This window comes from Mesoplodon mirus (genome assembly GCF_964341445.2).
Source record: "Mesoplodon mirus genome assembly, chromosome: 3".
Classification (NCBI taxonomy): Eukaryota; Metazoa; Chordata; class Mammalia; order Artiodactyla; family Ziphiidae; genus Mesoplodon; species Mesoplodon mirus.
In genome coordinates, this window is record NC_138978.1 from 185,303,121 (window position 1) to 185,322,576 (window position 19,456).

The 19,456-nt window shown below is 36.8% G+C and overlaps 1 protein-coding gene across 2 annotated transcripts in view; it reads left to right on the forward strand.

Moving 5' to 3' along the window:
- The window catches only part of USH2A (usherin), a gene marked incomplete at both ends in the record, with an annotated part of 772,061 nt that overhangs the window by 210,816 nt on the left and 541,789 nt on the right, over window positions 1-19,456 (forward strand). For both annotated transcript variants that reach the window (XM_082613798.1, XM_082613799.1), the window contains 4 exons: window positions 438-932; window positions 1,956-2,225; window positions 3,808-3,977; window positions 8,661-8,805. In XM_082613798.1, the coding sequence (XP_082469924.1) occupies window positions 438-932; window positions 1,956-2,225; window positions 3,808-3,977; window positions 8,661-8,805 (1,080 nt within the window). The remainder of the gene's footprint in view (window positions 1-437; window positions 933-1,955; window positions 2,226-3,807; window positions 3,978-8,660; window positions 8,806-19,456) is intronic.

Below are 19,456 nucleotides of genomic sequence, written 5' to 3' on the forward strand. Positions count from 1 at the left end.
TTTAGTCAAGATGTTGGCTAGGTGACAGACCTGGCCTGTGCCAGTAGTTTGCCAACCCTTGGTCTAGTGTATCAGTGTCTAAAAAACAATCTGATTGCTATAAGAAACCTAGTTATTTCTGTTTCAGAGAATTTGCAAGGACTCTCTTATACCTTCTATGAAAAGGATGCTGTATCATATAAAGAACAAAACAAAAGCTTAAGCTTCTAAATATGCATCATTACAAAAGGCATTTTTCTTATATTGTACTGCACAATAAAAGTAACCAGTATTTGCTTCATCTCAATTTTTAAAAATATGAACCATACTTTTATTCAAAAGAGTGGATTGTTATAGTTTAATGTAGTTATGTTATATAACAGAAAAATAATTAGAAATGTTTCCTTGCCAATTTGTGGAATGTAACTCTTTTCTTTTTTTTTTTTTTTTAATTTCAGATATTCAGTACTTCTTAGACACTGCGCTGTCGCCATATACCGCCTATTCCTATTACCTCGAGACCAGCAGCTTGCATGGTTCAACACGGAGTGTAGCTGTCACCTACAGGACAAAACCAGGGGCCCCAGAGGGAAGCCTGAACTTAAGTTATATCAGTCCTATTAGCTCAGACTCTGTGACACTTACCTGGGCTGTACCTTCAAATCGTTCTGGTCCTATTGAGAAATATATTTTGTCCTGTGCTCCTGTAGATGGCATCCAGCCCTGTGTTCCCTATGAAGGTCCTGAAACCACCGCTACCATCTGGAATCTGGTTCCATTCACCAAATACCGTTTTGCTGTACAGGCGTGTACTAGTGGGGGCTGTTTACACAGCACCTCTCTGACAGTGACCACGGCCCAGGCACCCCCCCGAAGGCTGGGTCCACCCGAGGTGCGGAAGATCAGTTCCACAGAGCTTCAGGTAGAATGGGCTCCACCGATGGAACCAAATGGTAGGAATTCAAGGCCTAGATTTCCCATTCTTGGGTAAAACATGAAGGAGAATCTGGGTATTTGGAATTGTGCAATAAGATTCTGACAACCATTTTCATTTTTATAACTGCATGATGTCATAATTGGGAAACAATTTCTAAAGATATGTCCTGGTTAGTAGAATAAGTATATTTCTTTAATCTAATAACAAATTCCACTCATTTAAATTGCCCCCTAGAAGGCTAATATTATCTTTGCTCTTAGTGACATCTGCCATAACACAAATGATGTTTCTAATTTGAAACTCACTTAGGAAATGCATTATATTTGACTGTGTCACAAGTTAGGGCACCCATAAGCAGTAAATTTTCTTTTAAGCAAGAAAAAGATATGAAATAATACAAAAAATATGTATATAGGCTAGCTGACTCCATTAAGTTAATTTTGGGGCTTATATAATTGAACCCTTGGTTATACAGGCCAGCACACATTCACAGATTTTTAGTAATTTAATATCATGTACGTATTATAACAAAAGCTTTTTTCTTAAGATTTTTAAGTTACTTGATAAAACTAGGTGGAAATGAACTGTAATATTCTAATATTTATGTAAACAAGGCTTATATTAAGCAGATAATCAAATTAAAATCCCCAAATTTGAAACTATACAAATTGAAGGTACAGTGATCAAATTTCCAAAAAGAGATAGCCATTCTTAGTAGAAATTATGACCAATCATCCTGAAAAATATTGAATTTACCTATCGTAAATTATAGTTATTTTGTGTTTGTACACTTTTGCACTCAGTTTTCATTTTCTATGAATATGCTTTTCAGTAATATTTCATGCATTCATGTAGCTATCAACTTCTAGTTTTTTTTTTTAATAAGTACCTATCATGTGGATTACCAAGAAAATAGACAGGTAATTGAGTCAGAAGAACAAGGAAAGCCAGGACCCTTCACATAACCTAACATCACCCCACCCCTAAAATAGCCCATTTGTCTAATAAGTCCTCTTTGTTCACCGTTTCACTTTTCTAGGCATAATTATAAGATATGAACTATACATGAAAAGACTGAGATCTAATGGAGAAACCAGGTCAGCAGAAAGTCGAGTTTTTCAGAGCAGTGGCTGGCTCAGTCCTTACCCACTTGCAGAATCAGCCAATGAAAATGCATTAGAACCTCCCGAACCAACCACAATCATCACTGGCTTGGAGCCGTACACCAAGTACAAGTTTAGAGTCTTAGCTGTGAACATGGCTGGGAGTGTGTCTTCTGCCTGGACCACAGGAAGAACGGGAGAATCAGGTGAAGACTAATGCTTTGAACTCTACTTTGGAAACTCCTGAATGAAAATATTGCCGCAAATTAAAGTCAACAGTACTAAATACATTTGAAAAGCAAGAGCTGTACATTTACATAAGCCAAGGAAATATTGAATGCATAGCTTGGTTTCATAGATAACTCAAGGTCACAAAGTTCTTGCAGTAAGTTCTAGGGAAGAAAATAATGTTTTAGTTGTTACTTCAAGGCGCAAAAATGACTTAACTGTAGTTACAGTCTTTTGGGAATGTTTGTCAAAAATAGCAATTGGTTTCCAGTCCTGAAGTGGGCTGGCCATATGTCCCATCTTGCTCCAAATTCAGTACAATTTATGTTCAGTGAAAGATATAACTGTTACCAGTTTCACAAATCTGTTTTTGTTTTTCTTTCTCTTTCCAAAACAAATAGTTTAGGTACCAAATTGTACCTTAAAATATAATCCCAGACATCAAAATCTCTAATTCACAAGTGTGTTTATAAGCAGTTGGCAATATGGTAAGGAAAGATGGTGAAGAGTTTTAATTTTCTTAAGATAGCTTTACTAAGGCAAATGAGATATTTTTAATCCTCCACCTCATTCTTTATATTATAAACACTTCAAATTTCATGAGCCCTTGACAAAAAAACTACACTTTTGTTACGCTTTGAATCTATAGATACCCAAAGAAACCCAAGTCCCAATTTAAATTGGATCTGTTAGGACTGTGGAGGGTAAGGGTAGCTTCAAGTTTGATGTCCAAGGGAATCATTTCATGAATAAAATGTGCATTGTGCTTGAGCATCTCTTAATGACTCCCAGCCATCTTGTCCAAATAATAGGGGCATGATAGCACAAGTGATGAGCCATGGCATTCTGGAAGGGGAAAGTCAAGGTCAGAAATGAAAAGTAATGGATGAAACAGCAATACTAGACCCTCATAATCGTATGGGTCACTGGCTAATGAAAGTGCAATGAGGTCCTTTGATAATACACCTTTGGTTAGCACATTTAAAATCCATATTAAGATCTCAAGGATGGCAGGGGGAGAATGTATGTGTGTATGTCCCTGAACATTTCAATCCAAATTTATTGAAAACTTTTCGAATTTCTTCGGGGTTATTCAGAACATTTTCGATTTCCCTCTTTCTAAAGAGTAATATTCTCCCAGGAGCTCAGTGAATTACTTCTCTACATAAGAAGTCCAGTATGTCACTATGCATTGTTCTAAACTTTGTGGACTGAGACATATTCTGTTTTTGTGGCTTCTCCTTTCAAAGACGTCATAAGGCCTAAGGTTTCCTCCCCAGCTATCTACTAGTTACCTTTATGAACACAAGCAAATTTCTATTTTTTAATTTTGTAAATGGAAAATATCTTTGTTAGTAATGTGAAGGTGGAGAACATCCTTGCAGATATAAAAATAAGTGAGTAGCTTTTATACACACCAGCATCTTCTTTGATTTTTAAAAATTAGAATATTATGTAAGGAGTGAGGTGTTTCAGAAACTAGGATAAATGTGTGAATTCAGGTTGAAAACCTGTGAATACAGCATTCATTGTTTTGGCTGTTGTTATTGTTGTTAACAGCGCCTGTATTCATGACCCCTCCTTCAGTCTCCCCCCTCTCACCATACTCACTCAATGTGTCCTGGGAGATGCCAGCAAATAATGTGACAAGAGGAAAAGTTGTGGGGTATAACATCAGTATGGTTTCTGAACAATCACCTCAACAATCTAGCCCGGTGGTGTTTTCACAGGTATTGTTATTTTCAACTAACGACCTTTCAGAATTGAATTATGTCTTCATATTGACATTTTCTGTATTTGCAGAATTCTGACAGAATTTTCATTTGTATTGGGTTGGCCAAAATGTTTTCTCAGTTAATGAATACATTCAATAAATTTCTTGGTGAAAATGAAAAATATGTCTTATTTTTACTTAAAACCGAATGAAGTTTTTGGCCAACCCAATACAATCCTTAAAGGGGGCATTTGGTTTTTAATATAATATTTATGTATACAAGGCTCTAAATACTTATATCACTCATTTTTCCTAATATAAGGGTATATGGAAATAAAGTTGGTATAACTTTGTTTCATGAAATCTGCTTTTTCCACTTAGCATATATCCTTAAATATATTGCAAGAAGCTGACATTCAGTAGCTGTGTACTATCATATTATCTGGGTACACAATAATGATTCAACCAATCCACAATCAATTGATATGTCTATTGTATTAATTCTCTTGGAAATCTAAATGACATTGATAAGAACATCTTATACGTACATTTTGCACATTTCTATTTCCTAAGAATAAATTTTGAGGGATGCAGTTTATCACAGCTTATAGCAAAGGTTATGAACATGTTCAAAGTTTGGGATATGTAGTGACATATTACCTTCTAGTGAGTTATATCCAGCCAGCAGTAATGAGAATAATGATCATAGGTAAAGATTACTGAGGCTTTACTGTGTACATAGACTAATTCATTTGATATGTATAATAATCCTGGAGGATGAGAGGCTCTTGTTACCCTCCAGTTTATGGTGAGACCAGTGTCCTTTCTATCAGCATAAGAGTGACCAATGACAAAGACCGGCTGATGTCAACTGGACAAGTCATTCTGCATACTTGGCTATTTAGCATCTCTTCTGAGGAAGATGCTCTTTGGAGGACATTAACAGGACATGAAAAGATCTTCGCACTTACTTGATGCCCTGTCCCATGGGCCTATCCACATTCTTCTTCCCTAGACATCCCAGTTCCTGATTTTCTAGTCTTTTTTCTTTTACGGCCATGTTCAATACAACCAAACCCCAGCCATATAATTCAGGGACCCTTCCCTTTCCACACAGAATAAATGACCAGGTGCAGTACCTAAAGTTTTGCCCATTGAAAGGATTTCTTTTTATTGCTGGGTTTTAGGACCATCCCTGAATGGAGCTATAGAGCAGCCAGCACCCATTTTTGACTTTATTAACCACATATTAAGACAACCCATCTGCAAACCAAACCACATTTTTCTGCTCTCACAAGTCTTAGGGGTCCTCCAAGGAGTCATAGGTAGGAGCTGAGATTGAGCCAGCAGTGTCAGAATGGTAGATGACATGTGGGTTTGGATTACCAGCTTGCACAGCATATTATGCCTTCTGGCTGTTACTTGTATTATAATACTCTATTCCAAGAAACTAAGATAAGAAAAAAAAAACAACCCATAGTTTATACAACACATCCCAGAAATCAACTTGTTTTTATCCCGCTTTACCAATTACTTGCCATATCACACATCTCTGTGCTTCAGGTTTTATTCATGTGTAAAATGGGAAAACAATTTCTGCTTATCTGTACAGTTTTTGTAGAGCTTAAAGAGCTTGACAAATATTAGATATTGTTATTATTAGTGATTATTATTAATGGGATATGGCTACATTACATTTTATAAAATATTCAATGGGGCAGGAAAATATATTTTATATTGACAAAATTTATGTATATAAATCTTTTGTTTAAAAGTCTTTGTGTCTGAATTAAAATAAGAATATAGATATGTCACTTTATTCTCTCTCTTATACCCTCTCCTGCAAATATTCATCTACCTAATCATATATTCAAGAAAGTGAAATCACAAGTGGCAAAGTCAAATTTTTTTATGTTCTCAACAATTAAATTTGTATCCACACTGACCTGAACATGTCTGTTATAATCTTGGTAAATAAATAGCCAAAATTTCTGGGGAAAGCCTACTGTAAAAATAACTGTTAAAGGATCTTTACCTAAGAATGTGGTAGAAGACATATATAGAAGTGCTGTTATTATCATTGTAGTATTTTAAACTCCTACAAAGTTATTCTCACCTCTTTAAAGATTAATCCCACAAAAAACTTTCAATTAGATACATCCTTTAAGACTTGTTAAGATGAGTCTATGTACATGTTAAAGACACAGTTTATCTGAGTGATGATTTTACATGCCCCAAGCTCTAGGATAAGTGTCTCTTAAAAATCATTTAATTTATAACAACTATATGTAGAGAAGAAGTAAAATTTCATCAAAATTAGTATTAGTCTACATTTTATCTTTATTACATTTCATTTTGTGTTCTTTTTAAAACTTTTTTAAAATAGATCTTTATTGGAGTATAATTGCTTCACAATACTGTGTTAGTTTCTGTTGCACAGCAAAGTGAATCAGCCATATGCATACACATGTCCCCATATCCCCTCCCTCTTTTTTTTTTAACATTTTTATTGGAGTGTAATTGCTTTACAATGGTGTGTTAGTTTCTGCTTTATAACAAAGTGAATCAGTTATACATATACATATATCCCCATATCCCTTTCCTCTTGCGTCTGCCTCCCTCCCACCTTCCCTATCCCACCCTTCTAGCTGGTCACAAAACACTGAGCTGATCTCCCTGTGCTATGCGACTGCTTCCCACTAGCTATCTATTTTACATTTGGTAGTGTATATATGTCCATGCCACTCTCTCACTTTGTCCCAGCTTACCCTCCCCCTCCCTGTGTCCTCAAGTCCATTCTCTAGTAGGTCTGTGTGTTTATTCCCGTCTTGCCCCTAGGTTCTTCATTACCATTTTTTTTTTTTAGATTCCATATATATGTGTTGGCATACAGTATTTGTTTTTCTCTTTCTGACTTACTTCACTCTGTATGACAGACTCTAGGTCCATCCACCTCACTACAAATAACTCAATTGTGTTTCTTTTTATGGCTGAGTAATATTCCATTGTATATATGTGCCACATCTTCTTTATCCATTCATCTGTTGATGGACACTTCGGTTGCTTCCATGTCCTGGCTATTGTAAATAGAGCTGCAGTGAACATTTTGGTACATGACTCTTTTTGAATTATGGTTTTCTCAGGGTATATGCCCAGTAGTGGGATTGCTGGGTCGTATGGTAGTTCTATTTTTAGTTTTTTAAGGACTCTCCATATTGTTTATCCCCTCCCTCATGATGTGTTCTTCAGACAAAGAATAATTTGTTTAAAAATGATTCAATTTTTTAAATTAAATAAGAAATACCTTAATGTATTTTATCTTAACAATTTCATTTTCTAAAAATCTACATTAAATCCCATCAAAATTGTGCTAAATAAGATAAATCTTATAGCAATATTAAGATTTACTCATTTCAAAGTTTTATTTTTCTTAGAAAATTTTAAATCACATTGCACAAAAGAAAAAAGTTTATATCTTCAAAACCTAAGTAGCCATTTTAAAATTGGAAAAAGGATTAATAATTCAGTGTTTGATGCTTTTCTGATTTCTAAGTGTAATTGCAAGAAAATGGTACCAGTGTTTTAAATTATTCCTAGATATTTTGAATCTCCAAAGTCACCTTTATTTCTGAAGAATGTTATGTAAGCAATATAATTTATATTCCAAACACACTGCTTTCTAGAACTACTCAGTTTATGAAATTTTAAAGTCAGTACCCAGGCACATATTCCAAAAGAATTTTATTGTACTCCTAAAGGGAAAACAAAATCTAGAAACTGACTCCAAATGTTATTAATCTTTACAGTTACCTGTAGTATTTATATTTATGGAAGATTATTTCATATGAATGTATACCAATATCCCTTAGAAAAATAGCTTTGTACTCATGCTTGCTGTCAGACTATCCGTTTTAATGACTTTTTTTCCTGAATATAATCACCAGTGGTCTTTGTATCTACAGACTAAGCAAATTTACATGGTTGCTTTTGATCAATTCTAGTTATAATGACAGGACAAGCTCTCAGTGTTTATTGTTTAATTACTTGTTTATGGACCATAGAGTCTCCTTTGCTCAAATCTGCTATTTTCATTTGAAAATGTGTGATAAAGACAGTATTTCAAAAAAAATGTAACTGTTTGATCAATCTGCTTATGCTCAGTTGTACAAGAAAGATAATTGAGAATTGACTTCATGTGGGTGCTCAGTAATATTTCCTTTTTTCCCTTTTTTCTTCCTGTGGCTTTTTTTTAAAAAAAAACAAATGATGAGATTGATTGAACGTAGTAACATCTTTCTGTACCAGCTCCATCAGCTAGCATGTGGGTATTACTGCACTGGGTTCATTTTGGCCAAGCCCCATGGTTTTATTTGGACTTTTTCATGATAACAGTGACAGTGTCACCATTCTTTATCTGTACCATCAGTGACACGAACTGCACCACCATGCTGCTTTATGAGGCAATAACTCGGTTTCCTCATTTATCCACTCAGGAACTGGATTATTACCTCATAAAGCAGTGTGATTGTACAATAATCAATTAAATTCTAGCTTGTTGAGGCCCTTCAAAAAAAATCTCTTTTCCTAATCGTGGTTGGCAATAATTCCCTCTGTCAGAATTCCTGGAACTTTGCTTGTCAAGCTAATATTTTTCATACTGATTATCTATTATCTGACTTCTATTTTTTTTGCTTCACAGGTGTTGTACACTGCTAAATCCCAAGAACTGTCTTATATTGTAAAAGGACTACAACCTTATAGGATATACAACTTTACTATTTCTCTCTGCAATTCAGTTGGTTGTATAACCAGTGCTTCGGGAGGAGGACGGACTTTAGCAGCAGGTAAGCAAGTTCTAAAGGACATGAAAAATATATTGTGTATTTATAAACAAAACACCTACAAAGCTCAATACCTTCTCTAGTTTGGACTTCATATTTGTCTTTTCTGCTTTCTCCTTCCCCTCACTAGCCCTGATTGCTACTGACCTTGACATAGTTGAACAGAAAAAGAAACTTAAGAGCCCTGAACATTCCTGAGTTGCAACTGTGTCATCATAAGAAACATAATTAGATGCAGAGTGACTACAGGGCTTCCACCACCCTAAGTCCTAAAGGTGTCCCAACAATTGTTTGAAGTGTCTGGCAGGCTTCTTCTGAGGACTCAGAGTACTCCTCCTCTCAATCTTAACTTTTTTTGTGTGGGGTTTGGTCTATCCCCTCCTGCCCCATGGAGCTAACAGCAGACATCCAGAAATTACTGGGTTGCCCTGGTGTCATATTTTGCCTTTATTGGATAGGCAGTAGTGTGCTTATTAATCTGTTTATTATGAATATGAAGCTCCTAAGTATATAAAATTGAAATAACAACTTGTTATCAAGTATAATCTTACCAGGAAATAGTTTGTATAATTTTTTGCTTGCTTCAGTTATGACAAATTAGGTTCATACAAACTTGATTACAGGTATTATTAACACCTATATAACCCAATTACTTACCATTTAGGATGTTTTCAAATCAGTTTTTCTGTCAGCATCCAACAAGGCTTAGATTCCTGGTGCTCTTTAAAGAAATGTCCAGATGTGAGGAGGTTAAGAGACTCCTAGGCGAATGACAGATAGCATGCAAACATGTTTAGCTACAAAAATACTCCTTAGACCTTCCTCCTTACTGTCTTCATATACGATTCCATAGTTTTTGTCTTGTTTTATTTTGTTTTCGTCCTGGAAAAACTTGTTTGGCTAAAATTATTGTGTATCAGTATACAACAAACTTCAAATATAACAAGTAATTTTGTTTCTTCAAATTGTCCACCAGTGATGGGGACTTCCCTGGCGGTCCAGTGGTTAAGACTCTGTGCTCCCAATGCAAGGGGCACGGGTTCAATCCCTGGTTGGGGAACTAAGAACCCCACGTGCTGCGGGGCACGGCCAAAAAAAAAAATTTTTTTTTTCAATAATGAGAATGGCTCCAAAGTTCCAAGTAATTATGTTTTATTATCTCTGACTGAGCTCTTTGTGTTTTTACGTATTTAACCTATATGTACAAGTATTTATGGAGTACCTAGCTTGAACAAAAAACACCATGCTCCTATAAGAATATTTATTTATTTTTATATACGATGTTATTAGAGTTACAGAGTGTGGATAACAGGGTAAGACTCCCTGTCTCTTTTAGAAAAAATGACATAATTTGGGACTAGAGGATAAAAATTAAAAGAGAAATATGTCCTGGGGGCTGGAGAAAGTGAAAACAGAAACCACACAAACCAAAGATTGGCCTGAGATCTAGGGGAGGATAAAGGAACTCCGATTATGTGACCGAGCAGAACTGAAGTCACAGCTTCTCAGGGTTGTAAAACATTTCAAAGTCATCTAGGGTGACTGTCTAGCCAATATTAATATATCCTATGCAACATTCCTTCCAAGTGTTTGTCCGACCTGTGTTTGATCCTTTAGTGGTGGGGGAACTACACCTCTCTGGCAAATCCTACCATGTTTAGAGACCTCTTTGAAACGCAATTTCAGAGGTGATACTAATCCAAGATACCTCCCTCTGGCTTCTTGAACATTCTCCTTCCACTCCCTTGGGGGCTGTCCTCACTCTAATTCACCTTCCTCATGACATCACTTCCAATAACATCTTCAGTAACAATACCCCCAGCCAGGTCTTCTCTCCTCCAGGCTGTGTACTGAGGGACCTCCCAGCTGCACCTCACATGCCCTAGTTTCCAGCACTGTTAGGACAGACTCTCTCCTTTAGATAGGATCTACTCTGTTTTTTCATAGACACAAACCAAAAGAACTGAACGGAGACATGCCGGTCCCCAGAGACTAGACAGACCCTGGACATGGAAAGAGAAAAGCAGGGAAAATGTCTATAGAATGGCATCTTCCCTGCTTAATGGACCAATGATCACGTCTGTGTGAATATCATCCTCATTGGTTGCAGTAAGAGTTCCTGTGACATGGAACTCACTGCGCCCCAGTGCTATGTGCTCTTCTTCTAGTCACTGGTGAGGAGGCTTAAGGCCACTCCAGCCACTGGAAGCTGAGTGGAGCAGAACTGATCTAGGCCCTCTGAGTCCTCTCCCTGCCTCTTTATCCCTGAAAAACAGAACTTGGACACCTCTCGTAGTCTCCGAAAGCCATGAGATGTGCAAGTTAATTGACTTTTTCAAATAGGAGCTTATTTGTGTATTTTAGGGGAAAATGATAAGCCAGAATGCCGCAACTTGAATTTGGGCTCTGCCATCTACTAGCTTTGTGACCCTGAGTAAATTATATGACCTCTGGGCCTCAGTTTTCCAATTTATAAATAAGGATAACCTATTACATAGGGCTCTCCCGAGGAGTAAATACATGTTAAGTATTTAAAGTAGTGCCCAGCACAGAGTAAATTCTCAAAAAAAGTTGTTATTTTTATCAAGATTTCTATCATAACTGTTTTGTAATACTTTTATCAGTCACAATGTAAATGTTATAGAATGTCTAATCGAATGTTATCGAAGTCATGCAATTTATTTTACAACTTTGTTTCCGTAACAGTATTATAACATAAGTATAACAATGGAGAGTCCTAAAACTAAGGATTGAATGGCAAAAGTAAACTGTAGGGGGGCTAACACCGAAAAGCATCATTTTTCAGTTCTGTAAGGAGCATGTTGTTCAGAATTATGGCATGCATTTCAGGATTTTGATCAAAAACTACACATTTCAAATTTGTTTACAATAGAGTTAATAATGTGTCATAACCATATTGTTGCTATGTTTTGCTGTGAATGCTCAATTCAGTAAGCGTCTATTAAGGTTACTGTTTAAAGCACTGGGTGGAGGGGATTCTAGTAGAATCCATTCAAAAATACCTTAATGGGCGGGCCTCCCTGGTGGCGCAGTGGTTGAGAGTCCGCCTGCCGATGCAGGGGATGCGGGTTCGTGCCCCGGTCTGGGAGGATCCCATGTGCCGCGGAGCGGCTGGGCCCGTGAGCCATGGCCGCTGGGCCTGCGCGTCCGGAGCCTGTGCTCCGCAACGGGAGAGGCCACAACAGTGAGAGGCCCGCATACCGCAAAAAGAAAAAAAAAAAAAAAAAAAAAAAAAATACCTTAATGGTGTCTGCATTAAGGTACTGACATATAACAGGTAGGGTTAACACCTTGGGGGAAAGGATAAAAGAAAGTTATGGGAACGGAGAATATGGGATAGATAGCTTTGATTTAGGAGACTGGGAAATTAGTTCAGGTTAAATGGCACTTGAAATGGACTATAAAGAATTGGTAAAGATTTTTGCAGCTATTATACCATGTGTCGCTGTTTGAGGGGCTGTTCCATACTGACATGATGAAAGCTGAGGTTTATAAAGATGTCTCTGTCAGTATAGTGTAGAATAGATTAAAGTGTGGAAATAGAGACTGGTAGACATTCCAAGGGGGCCATGAGAAAGTAAATCAGATAAATAGAAGGAAAGATTAAAAGAAACGAATAGAGTAGATCAAGGAAAGGAAATCCACAGGTTAAGAAGAGGGAGAAATTGAAGATGACAGTAAACATCCCAGACAGTGGTGATGCCACTAAATATAATGCAAAAGACAAAGAACATATGGGAGAAATAAAACCATGAGTTTCAGTTTGATTATCTGATGGAAACACATCCATGACAATTATAACCAGCCAACAGCAGAAAATGCAAATCTGGAGCTTAAGAAGGATGCGGGTTTTATAGTCCCCTGCATATAGAAGGAGCCGAAACTATAGATGATAATGTATTAGTGAAGGCAGAGAAAATACAAAATAAAAGTTTACATCTCAGTAAATGCTCACATTTTGGGAGGAAGAGGAAAGGAGGAATAAAGGGAACAGAGACATGGTCAGAGTTAGAAGAAGAACCTAGAAAAAGCAGTATCCAAAAAATCAAGGGGAGAGAGAATTCTAGAAGGAGAATGTTGTCAGTAGGGTCACATGCTGTAGGGAAAGTAGGAAAAATGTAAACTGCAAGGAACGTGGGGTCACTGATGACTCTCTGGACAGCACTCTGTTTAACATGGTTAGAGCAGAAGCTGGAAGGTAAAAAATTAAACAGTTGCAGGAGAAGATGGGATACTACATTTTAAATGTGTAGTTTTTTGTCCTTTGCCAAAATGTTCCTTCTACTCAATTTCCATTAAAAAAAATACATTAACTTTGTTCACATGTGAAATCCTTTCTTTTCTGAAGGAAAAATTATTTTAGCGTTCTTCTGGGAAAATTTTTTTCTTTATCCCTTAATTTATTTTGTCAGAACTCTCTGACTCTTCATCTGCCAAGCAGGGAATAAAGTCACTTACATGACAAAAGGATAAAAAAATAATTTTTGCTTGCCACTTGCTTTATTATGAGATATACCGTTTTCAGGGGTGTTTGGATCAGGAACAATGGACTTGTTTTTATTAGAATACAAAGAAAACCCCAGCAATTACAGATCCAATATCCTTCTTACCTCCTTTGTTTTTAATAGGTGAATAAGGTTTTTTTTTTCTAAAATTTTCCTAGGATTAAACCTCTGTGTGTAACTGATAGATATGAAGTCATAGAAATAAACAGTGAGAAGGTCAATCCTTTTGAATGGTCAACAGGTTTGTTGACCATTGTAGGAAAGGAATAAAAGTTAAGTTGCAGCTAAGATTCTTCCTGCTCTGTTTCTTCTAGTAATCAAGTTACAATTTGGAGGATATATATGACTCCAGTGAATTCTAATGGATTTGTGAGAAATTTAACTCAAGTCTAAATGTAGTTCATGTGAGTGAAGTGTCAGGAATCAGAGGAAGCCAGCGACCATTTAAAAATTTTGAAGAAGAACACCTAAAATTAGAAGTAGTAGTCAGCCTTTCTGAAGCACTGAGTCACTGAAACATGTTTTTTTTCCCTTAAATCTCAGTCACAGAAATCAAAAAGATACTCGTAAAGATGTATGTTTCATTAAAAAGCTCGAGAATTATAATTTGCTCTCTTTGAAGTAGTTTTTCAATTAGATATTATTAGAATTACACATTTCATCCAGAATATTTATTGCTTTACTCCTTTAGTTTTGGTGCCCATGACAAAGTCTGAGAGCTGATGTGAGAGAGGTATTCTCCCAGGAGCGGCTGCATCTCCATTGCAAAATCTTCAGGAAACTGTCATGGGTGGCTTTGGAGTTGTTTCTGGGTATATAAGGGTCATAAGCTGATGGACTGGGCACCCTTTTTATACTTTTCTTGAAGATTACCTTTTTAATCTAATAACTTTGTACATTTCCACCCTTTGTGAATTAAGTACAAATTAAACATTCCTTCAGAGAAATTCTTTTTGGAGATCCATTCCTGGAGGAACAATGTCCTATTTCCTTTACCTGTCATAAATTGACCTCTACACTACAAGCTTAGAAGTGCCCATCTCCCATTAAGCAAGTAATTAGTGGTGCATTAAGATTTTTGTCTGAATCCAAAGTAGAATGTATGTTTGCGGCTGGGTTGAAAATACACATTGTTTTGTATGCAGGTACATGAGTCTTTTCATTGTGAATAGGACCCAGAGTGATTAAACAAGCACTCTTAATATGTTAATTTATAATTTTAATTACAACAATCTTGTATATATAGCCATTAGTGAATACTAATATAAATATTTTTCTATCTTTTTATTCATAATGCATAAACCAATCATCCAGTTACTTCTCTGAGGTTGCCTGTTTTTGTTTCATAATACAATCTTTGTTCTTAGTTATGAATGCATTTTGTTCGTTCCTGTCTTGAATAATCCCTCATTAAGCTAGTCACTTTCTGCTCCATGCTAAAAAGGAAAAATTATCATGCAAATGTGGCATGCCGTATTAAAAAGCACATTACCAAACACTTTTGTTACTGTCCTTCAATTAGTTTCCCTTCTTTGAATTTAATTCCATTTGTTGTTAAACTACCGACTTGATGTATGGACTCATGAATCTCAGGCTGCTGCCAGGAAAGTGGGGGAAAAAAAAAATCAAAGCCTCTTCGAAGAGCTGCAGCGGCGAGCTGAAATGAATTTGCTTCACCTTTGACAGGAACACTTGAACAGCAGTGAAATCCTGTGCGGATTCAACTTGGCTAATTATCCAATTATTTATTTCAAGAATAAAGGCACTGTTTTACCATTAGAGCAGTGTAAGTCAATCTGAGAAATTTGGTAAAGACAGATGACTTAAGTCACTTCTAAGATAAACAGTATCTGTGCACACTTGTCTCACCCAGTCTTTTCGGGCAGCAGTTCTCACGTCTTAGCATCAGGGAAATCCTGAGTACGCGGAAGGGTTGGTTTTGTTTGTTTTGCTCTTTCGACAACAGAAATTATTTTGCCCTTCTATCCACCGTGTCAAATTTCCGTGGCTCTCAGGCAGTGTTGAAGTTGTATTTCTCTTGATTAAAAGCTTTTGGTTCAAAGCAATACTTTTTAATTGCCTAATGATATAAGTCAGTTCTTAGGAAAGAACCGCACATTTAGGAGTTCATTTGCAATATAACTGAAAAATTCATTGCATGGCAGTAAAACAATTTACTGTTAATTACAAGGAGAAGAATTTGCTGTAGCATGCTCACAGATTGCCATGAATCATGCAGCACTCCTAGAGATTTATAACAGATGTGTAAGTGGGATGAATTAGCAGGGTTTAATAACAGAGACACAAATCATGCAGACTTCAAGGAGCTTTAATTGATATACTAGAATGTGACGGGCATGAATCACTCAGCCATTCAACAGCACAGTAACATATGGTCAGCTCAATATGCTGCATCTGAAATCGGTTGGTGAGTCGTTGGTTGTCCCATATGGTGGAAGCAATATATTTTTCATGATTCAAAAAAATACATCCTTGTTTTTAAAGAAATATGATGGCAAAGCGTGTTTGTTATTGAACTTGAATGCCAAACTGGGGTTTTTTATAATGATTTTGACATGGCAGCTTCCCCAAATATAGAGCGGCTACTACTTGTAATACCAGATCGTTGGAGACATTATGAGAGCCAGATTGGTGCTTGTTGGCAGGCTTGATCCACAGCAAAGTCTACAGAAGAGCTCAGCTGACGAGAGCTGCAATTGTTAGGGAAATCCTTCAGACTCCCGATAAAGCAAACCAAATGAAAAGGGTGATGTCGGTTTCAGAGAAGTTCAGGAATGCCCAGATTTGCAAAGAGAATAGAATGAATTGACTGAGAGACCCTTACTTACAAGGTAGGAAAGTGGCTGTGATAGCACCATGACCCCAATTGTAACAATTGGACACAACGTTTAAAAAATCAACCTCTTAATTAAAGGTTCAGTCCTTCAGAAGCATTCTAAAAGAAATCATGGCGGACCAGTGCATCAGTGGTAGCACCAATCCCATGTTATTCCTGAAGGATTATTTCAGTGTAGGAAAACAGGTAATCCTGGTGCAGACCAACAGCTGGTAGCATGCAACATCTTTGTATGGAAACTGGGATCTGGCAGCTTTCGACAAAGCTTTTGTAGCATTAGTAAACCTGACAGACTTGAAAAAGGAATATTGCAGCCTTAGAACTGTGGCTGCCAGAATTTAATGTCAACAATTAAAATTTATTTTGATCCTTACCTACTGTTTATTACTGTTTGTATACACAACAGACCTTACTAATACAGAGATGCACTATTAGATGGAATTACCATCTGTTCAGAGTGAAATGCTGGCATCTGTCTTAGATGCTAAAACTAAAATGATATTATTTCTAACAAAACAAAATTAACTGCTTTTTACTCACCCACTTTAATGTTGAATGTGTGATGCACCCAAGGTAAAGGCTTGTTGATACACTATGTAATGACCTCTGTTGCCAGGTCTGTATTTAGATATGTGACTTTCACGGGGCCTCTGTTGACCTTTTGGCATGGCAGAAATCACACTTTTTAAAGCACCATTTTAGTTTTCCAATGTATTAACTATAGTAAGGCATTAAAACAACACAATTAAAATGTGTAAGAATTGAACTAGAAAGACTGTTGTATGCAAAATATTTTGATAGATGTGCCCTAAATAAATGCAAGGGGAAAAAAATAGACAAAAATTCATCTGAACAGAGTTGCCATACACCCACAGCTTTAGGAAAAAATAAACTGTTATCTTCTCTGTTGGACTATTTCTAATTTTCTCCTACACTGACATATAGGAAAGATTTATATTCAGCATCACCTCCTTTATTTTAAGCCTAAGTATCCTATGAAAAAAGATCTCTAACTTGTAGAAGTTAGAGAATGTGGAGTATCAAGGGCAATGGTAGTTTCCATTACTGATGCTGGATCCATGATGCTACTTGCTGAGAAGCCCGACTTCAGTTCTATATATCACAAAATAATAACTTTTGTCACACCAACGTTTAATGCATGTACACAGTGCATTAACTGTAACTGTAGTACATTTATTTGTGCTAGAGGAGACTTGAAAATGATTAAAAAATCAATACTTTTCTGTCAGAGAAGCAAGTGTTACTATGCATTTAAGTAGTTAATTGCATAAGCCCCATAAAAGCTTCAAGTTTGGGTAGCAAGGATGCCATAATTACAGTCCCAGCAACTGCCTTTTATTGACGGGGGACTTTAGGGAACAGTACGTGTTGTCATCGCTGCAGCCGTATGTACAGTTCAGAAATCATGGTCCCTCACACTCTTTATGTGTTGGATGTGAGGTGCGTGCAAATTATTGATGATCACCTGCATGACAGCTGGTTAAGGTAGTGTTTATTCTTCAAGGAGGTGATTCCCCGTAAATTCTCTAAAAGCACTGCTTTCTGGCCTTGTTTATATCATAGAACACAAGGAAAAATCATAATATGTATCTGCCGTGCTGAGGTAAGGAACAAGATGGCTCAGAGCTGTGGGAGATAAGCTGGCTGGCTTCCTGGAGGGCTGAGGGGATCTATGTATCCAGCACCCCTTCTTGGTTTACTATGGAGAGGAGCTGCTTGAAAATGTTCAAGCAGAAATTTGAAACTGGAAGAGACCCTAGGCATAATCGGGTCCGTCGTGCTCTTCAATAAATGAGGTATTACCCAGCAATTCTACGCCTGGGTACATATCTGGAAAAAATGAAAACACTAATTTGAAAAGATCCGTTCACCCCAATGTTCATAGCATCATTATTACAGCTGCCAAGTTATGGAAGCAACCTAAGTGTCCATCAGCAGATGAATGGGTAAAGAAGACGTGGTATATATATATATACACAATGGAATATTACTCAGCCATAAAAAAGAATGAAATCTGGCCATTTGCAACAACATGGATAGACTTGGAAGGTATTTCCTAAGTGAAATAAGACAGACAGTATGATATCACTTGTATGTGGAACCTAAAAAACGCAACAAACTAGTGAATGTAACAACAACAACAAAAGAAAAGAAGCAGCTTCACAGCTATAGAGAACAAACTAGTGGTTACCAGCGGGGAGAGGGAAGGGGGGAGGGGCAGTATAGGGGTAAGGGATTAAGAGGTACAAACTATTATGTATAAAATAAGCTACAAGGATATATTGTACAACACAGGGAATATAGCCAATATCTTATAGTGACCGTAACTGGAGCATAACCTCTAAAAATGGTGAATCACTCTATTGTACACCTGTAATTTATATAATATTGTATACCAACTATACTTCAATAAAAATTTTTTTTTCCAAAAAAATAAATGAATGAGTGAGATACTGAAGAACAGAGAGGCCAAATAATGGATTAGCCAATGTTCTATAAGTAGGGTCCTAAAGAAGCAGTCTAGAACCTAAGTTTTCTCCTTTCCAGATCAGTTCCACTATATATCCTCTCTCTTGAAGGGGACTAGTAAACAAAGAAGAAAATGGGAAAATTGATGTTTTCTTTCCTCAGTCAGAGAATAGATAGTCAACAAGAAAGCACTGAGAAGTCTCTGAGAGTCTGAGGGGAGAATCCTCTCCTCTTCTGGACCCTGAATGGAGAGCACTTGCCAACTGGGAAATCATGGCTACGTGACCAACCCAGATTTTATGTTTGAGTCCTAGTCCCAGGGCCCTTTCACAGGTGTTCGGGCCTAGCAGCATTTGGCAAATCGCATTTCCTGTGACAGTTTGCATCTCTGAGAGAAAGTCAGGATCATTTTCCACTGACAAGATGCCTGAGGATGTCTCATATTAGTCTTTCCCCCCCTCACACCCCTGAAATGAGGAAACGCTGTTTGCTCCTAGATTGCTGTCTTCCTAATAGTTGATGATGCTTTATGATATTGACACAGCCATGCAGTCTTCATAGAGAACAACTTCCTTGAAAACAGATTTGATTTTAAAGACCTGTCAGCAAGCACTTCTGCTCATTTAGTCTTCAGTTCTTATCCTAAGATGGTCAGACTCCACACTACGTAAATTTTGCAAGTGTAAATTTATGCATTATGATATGCTATTAATCAGATTATAAAGTAATAAATGCTGCATAAAGGAGAATGTATATTACAGAGTGTTTTATAAAAGAATGC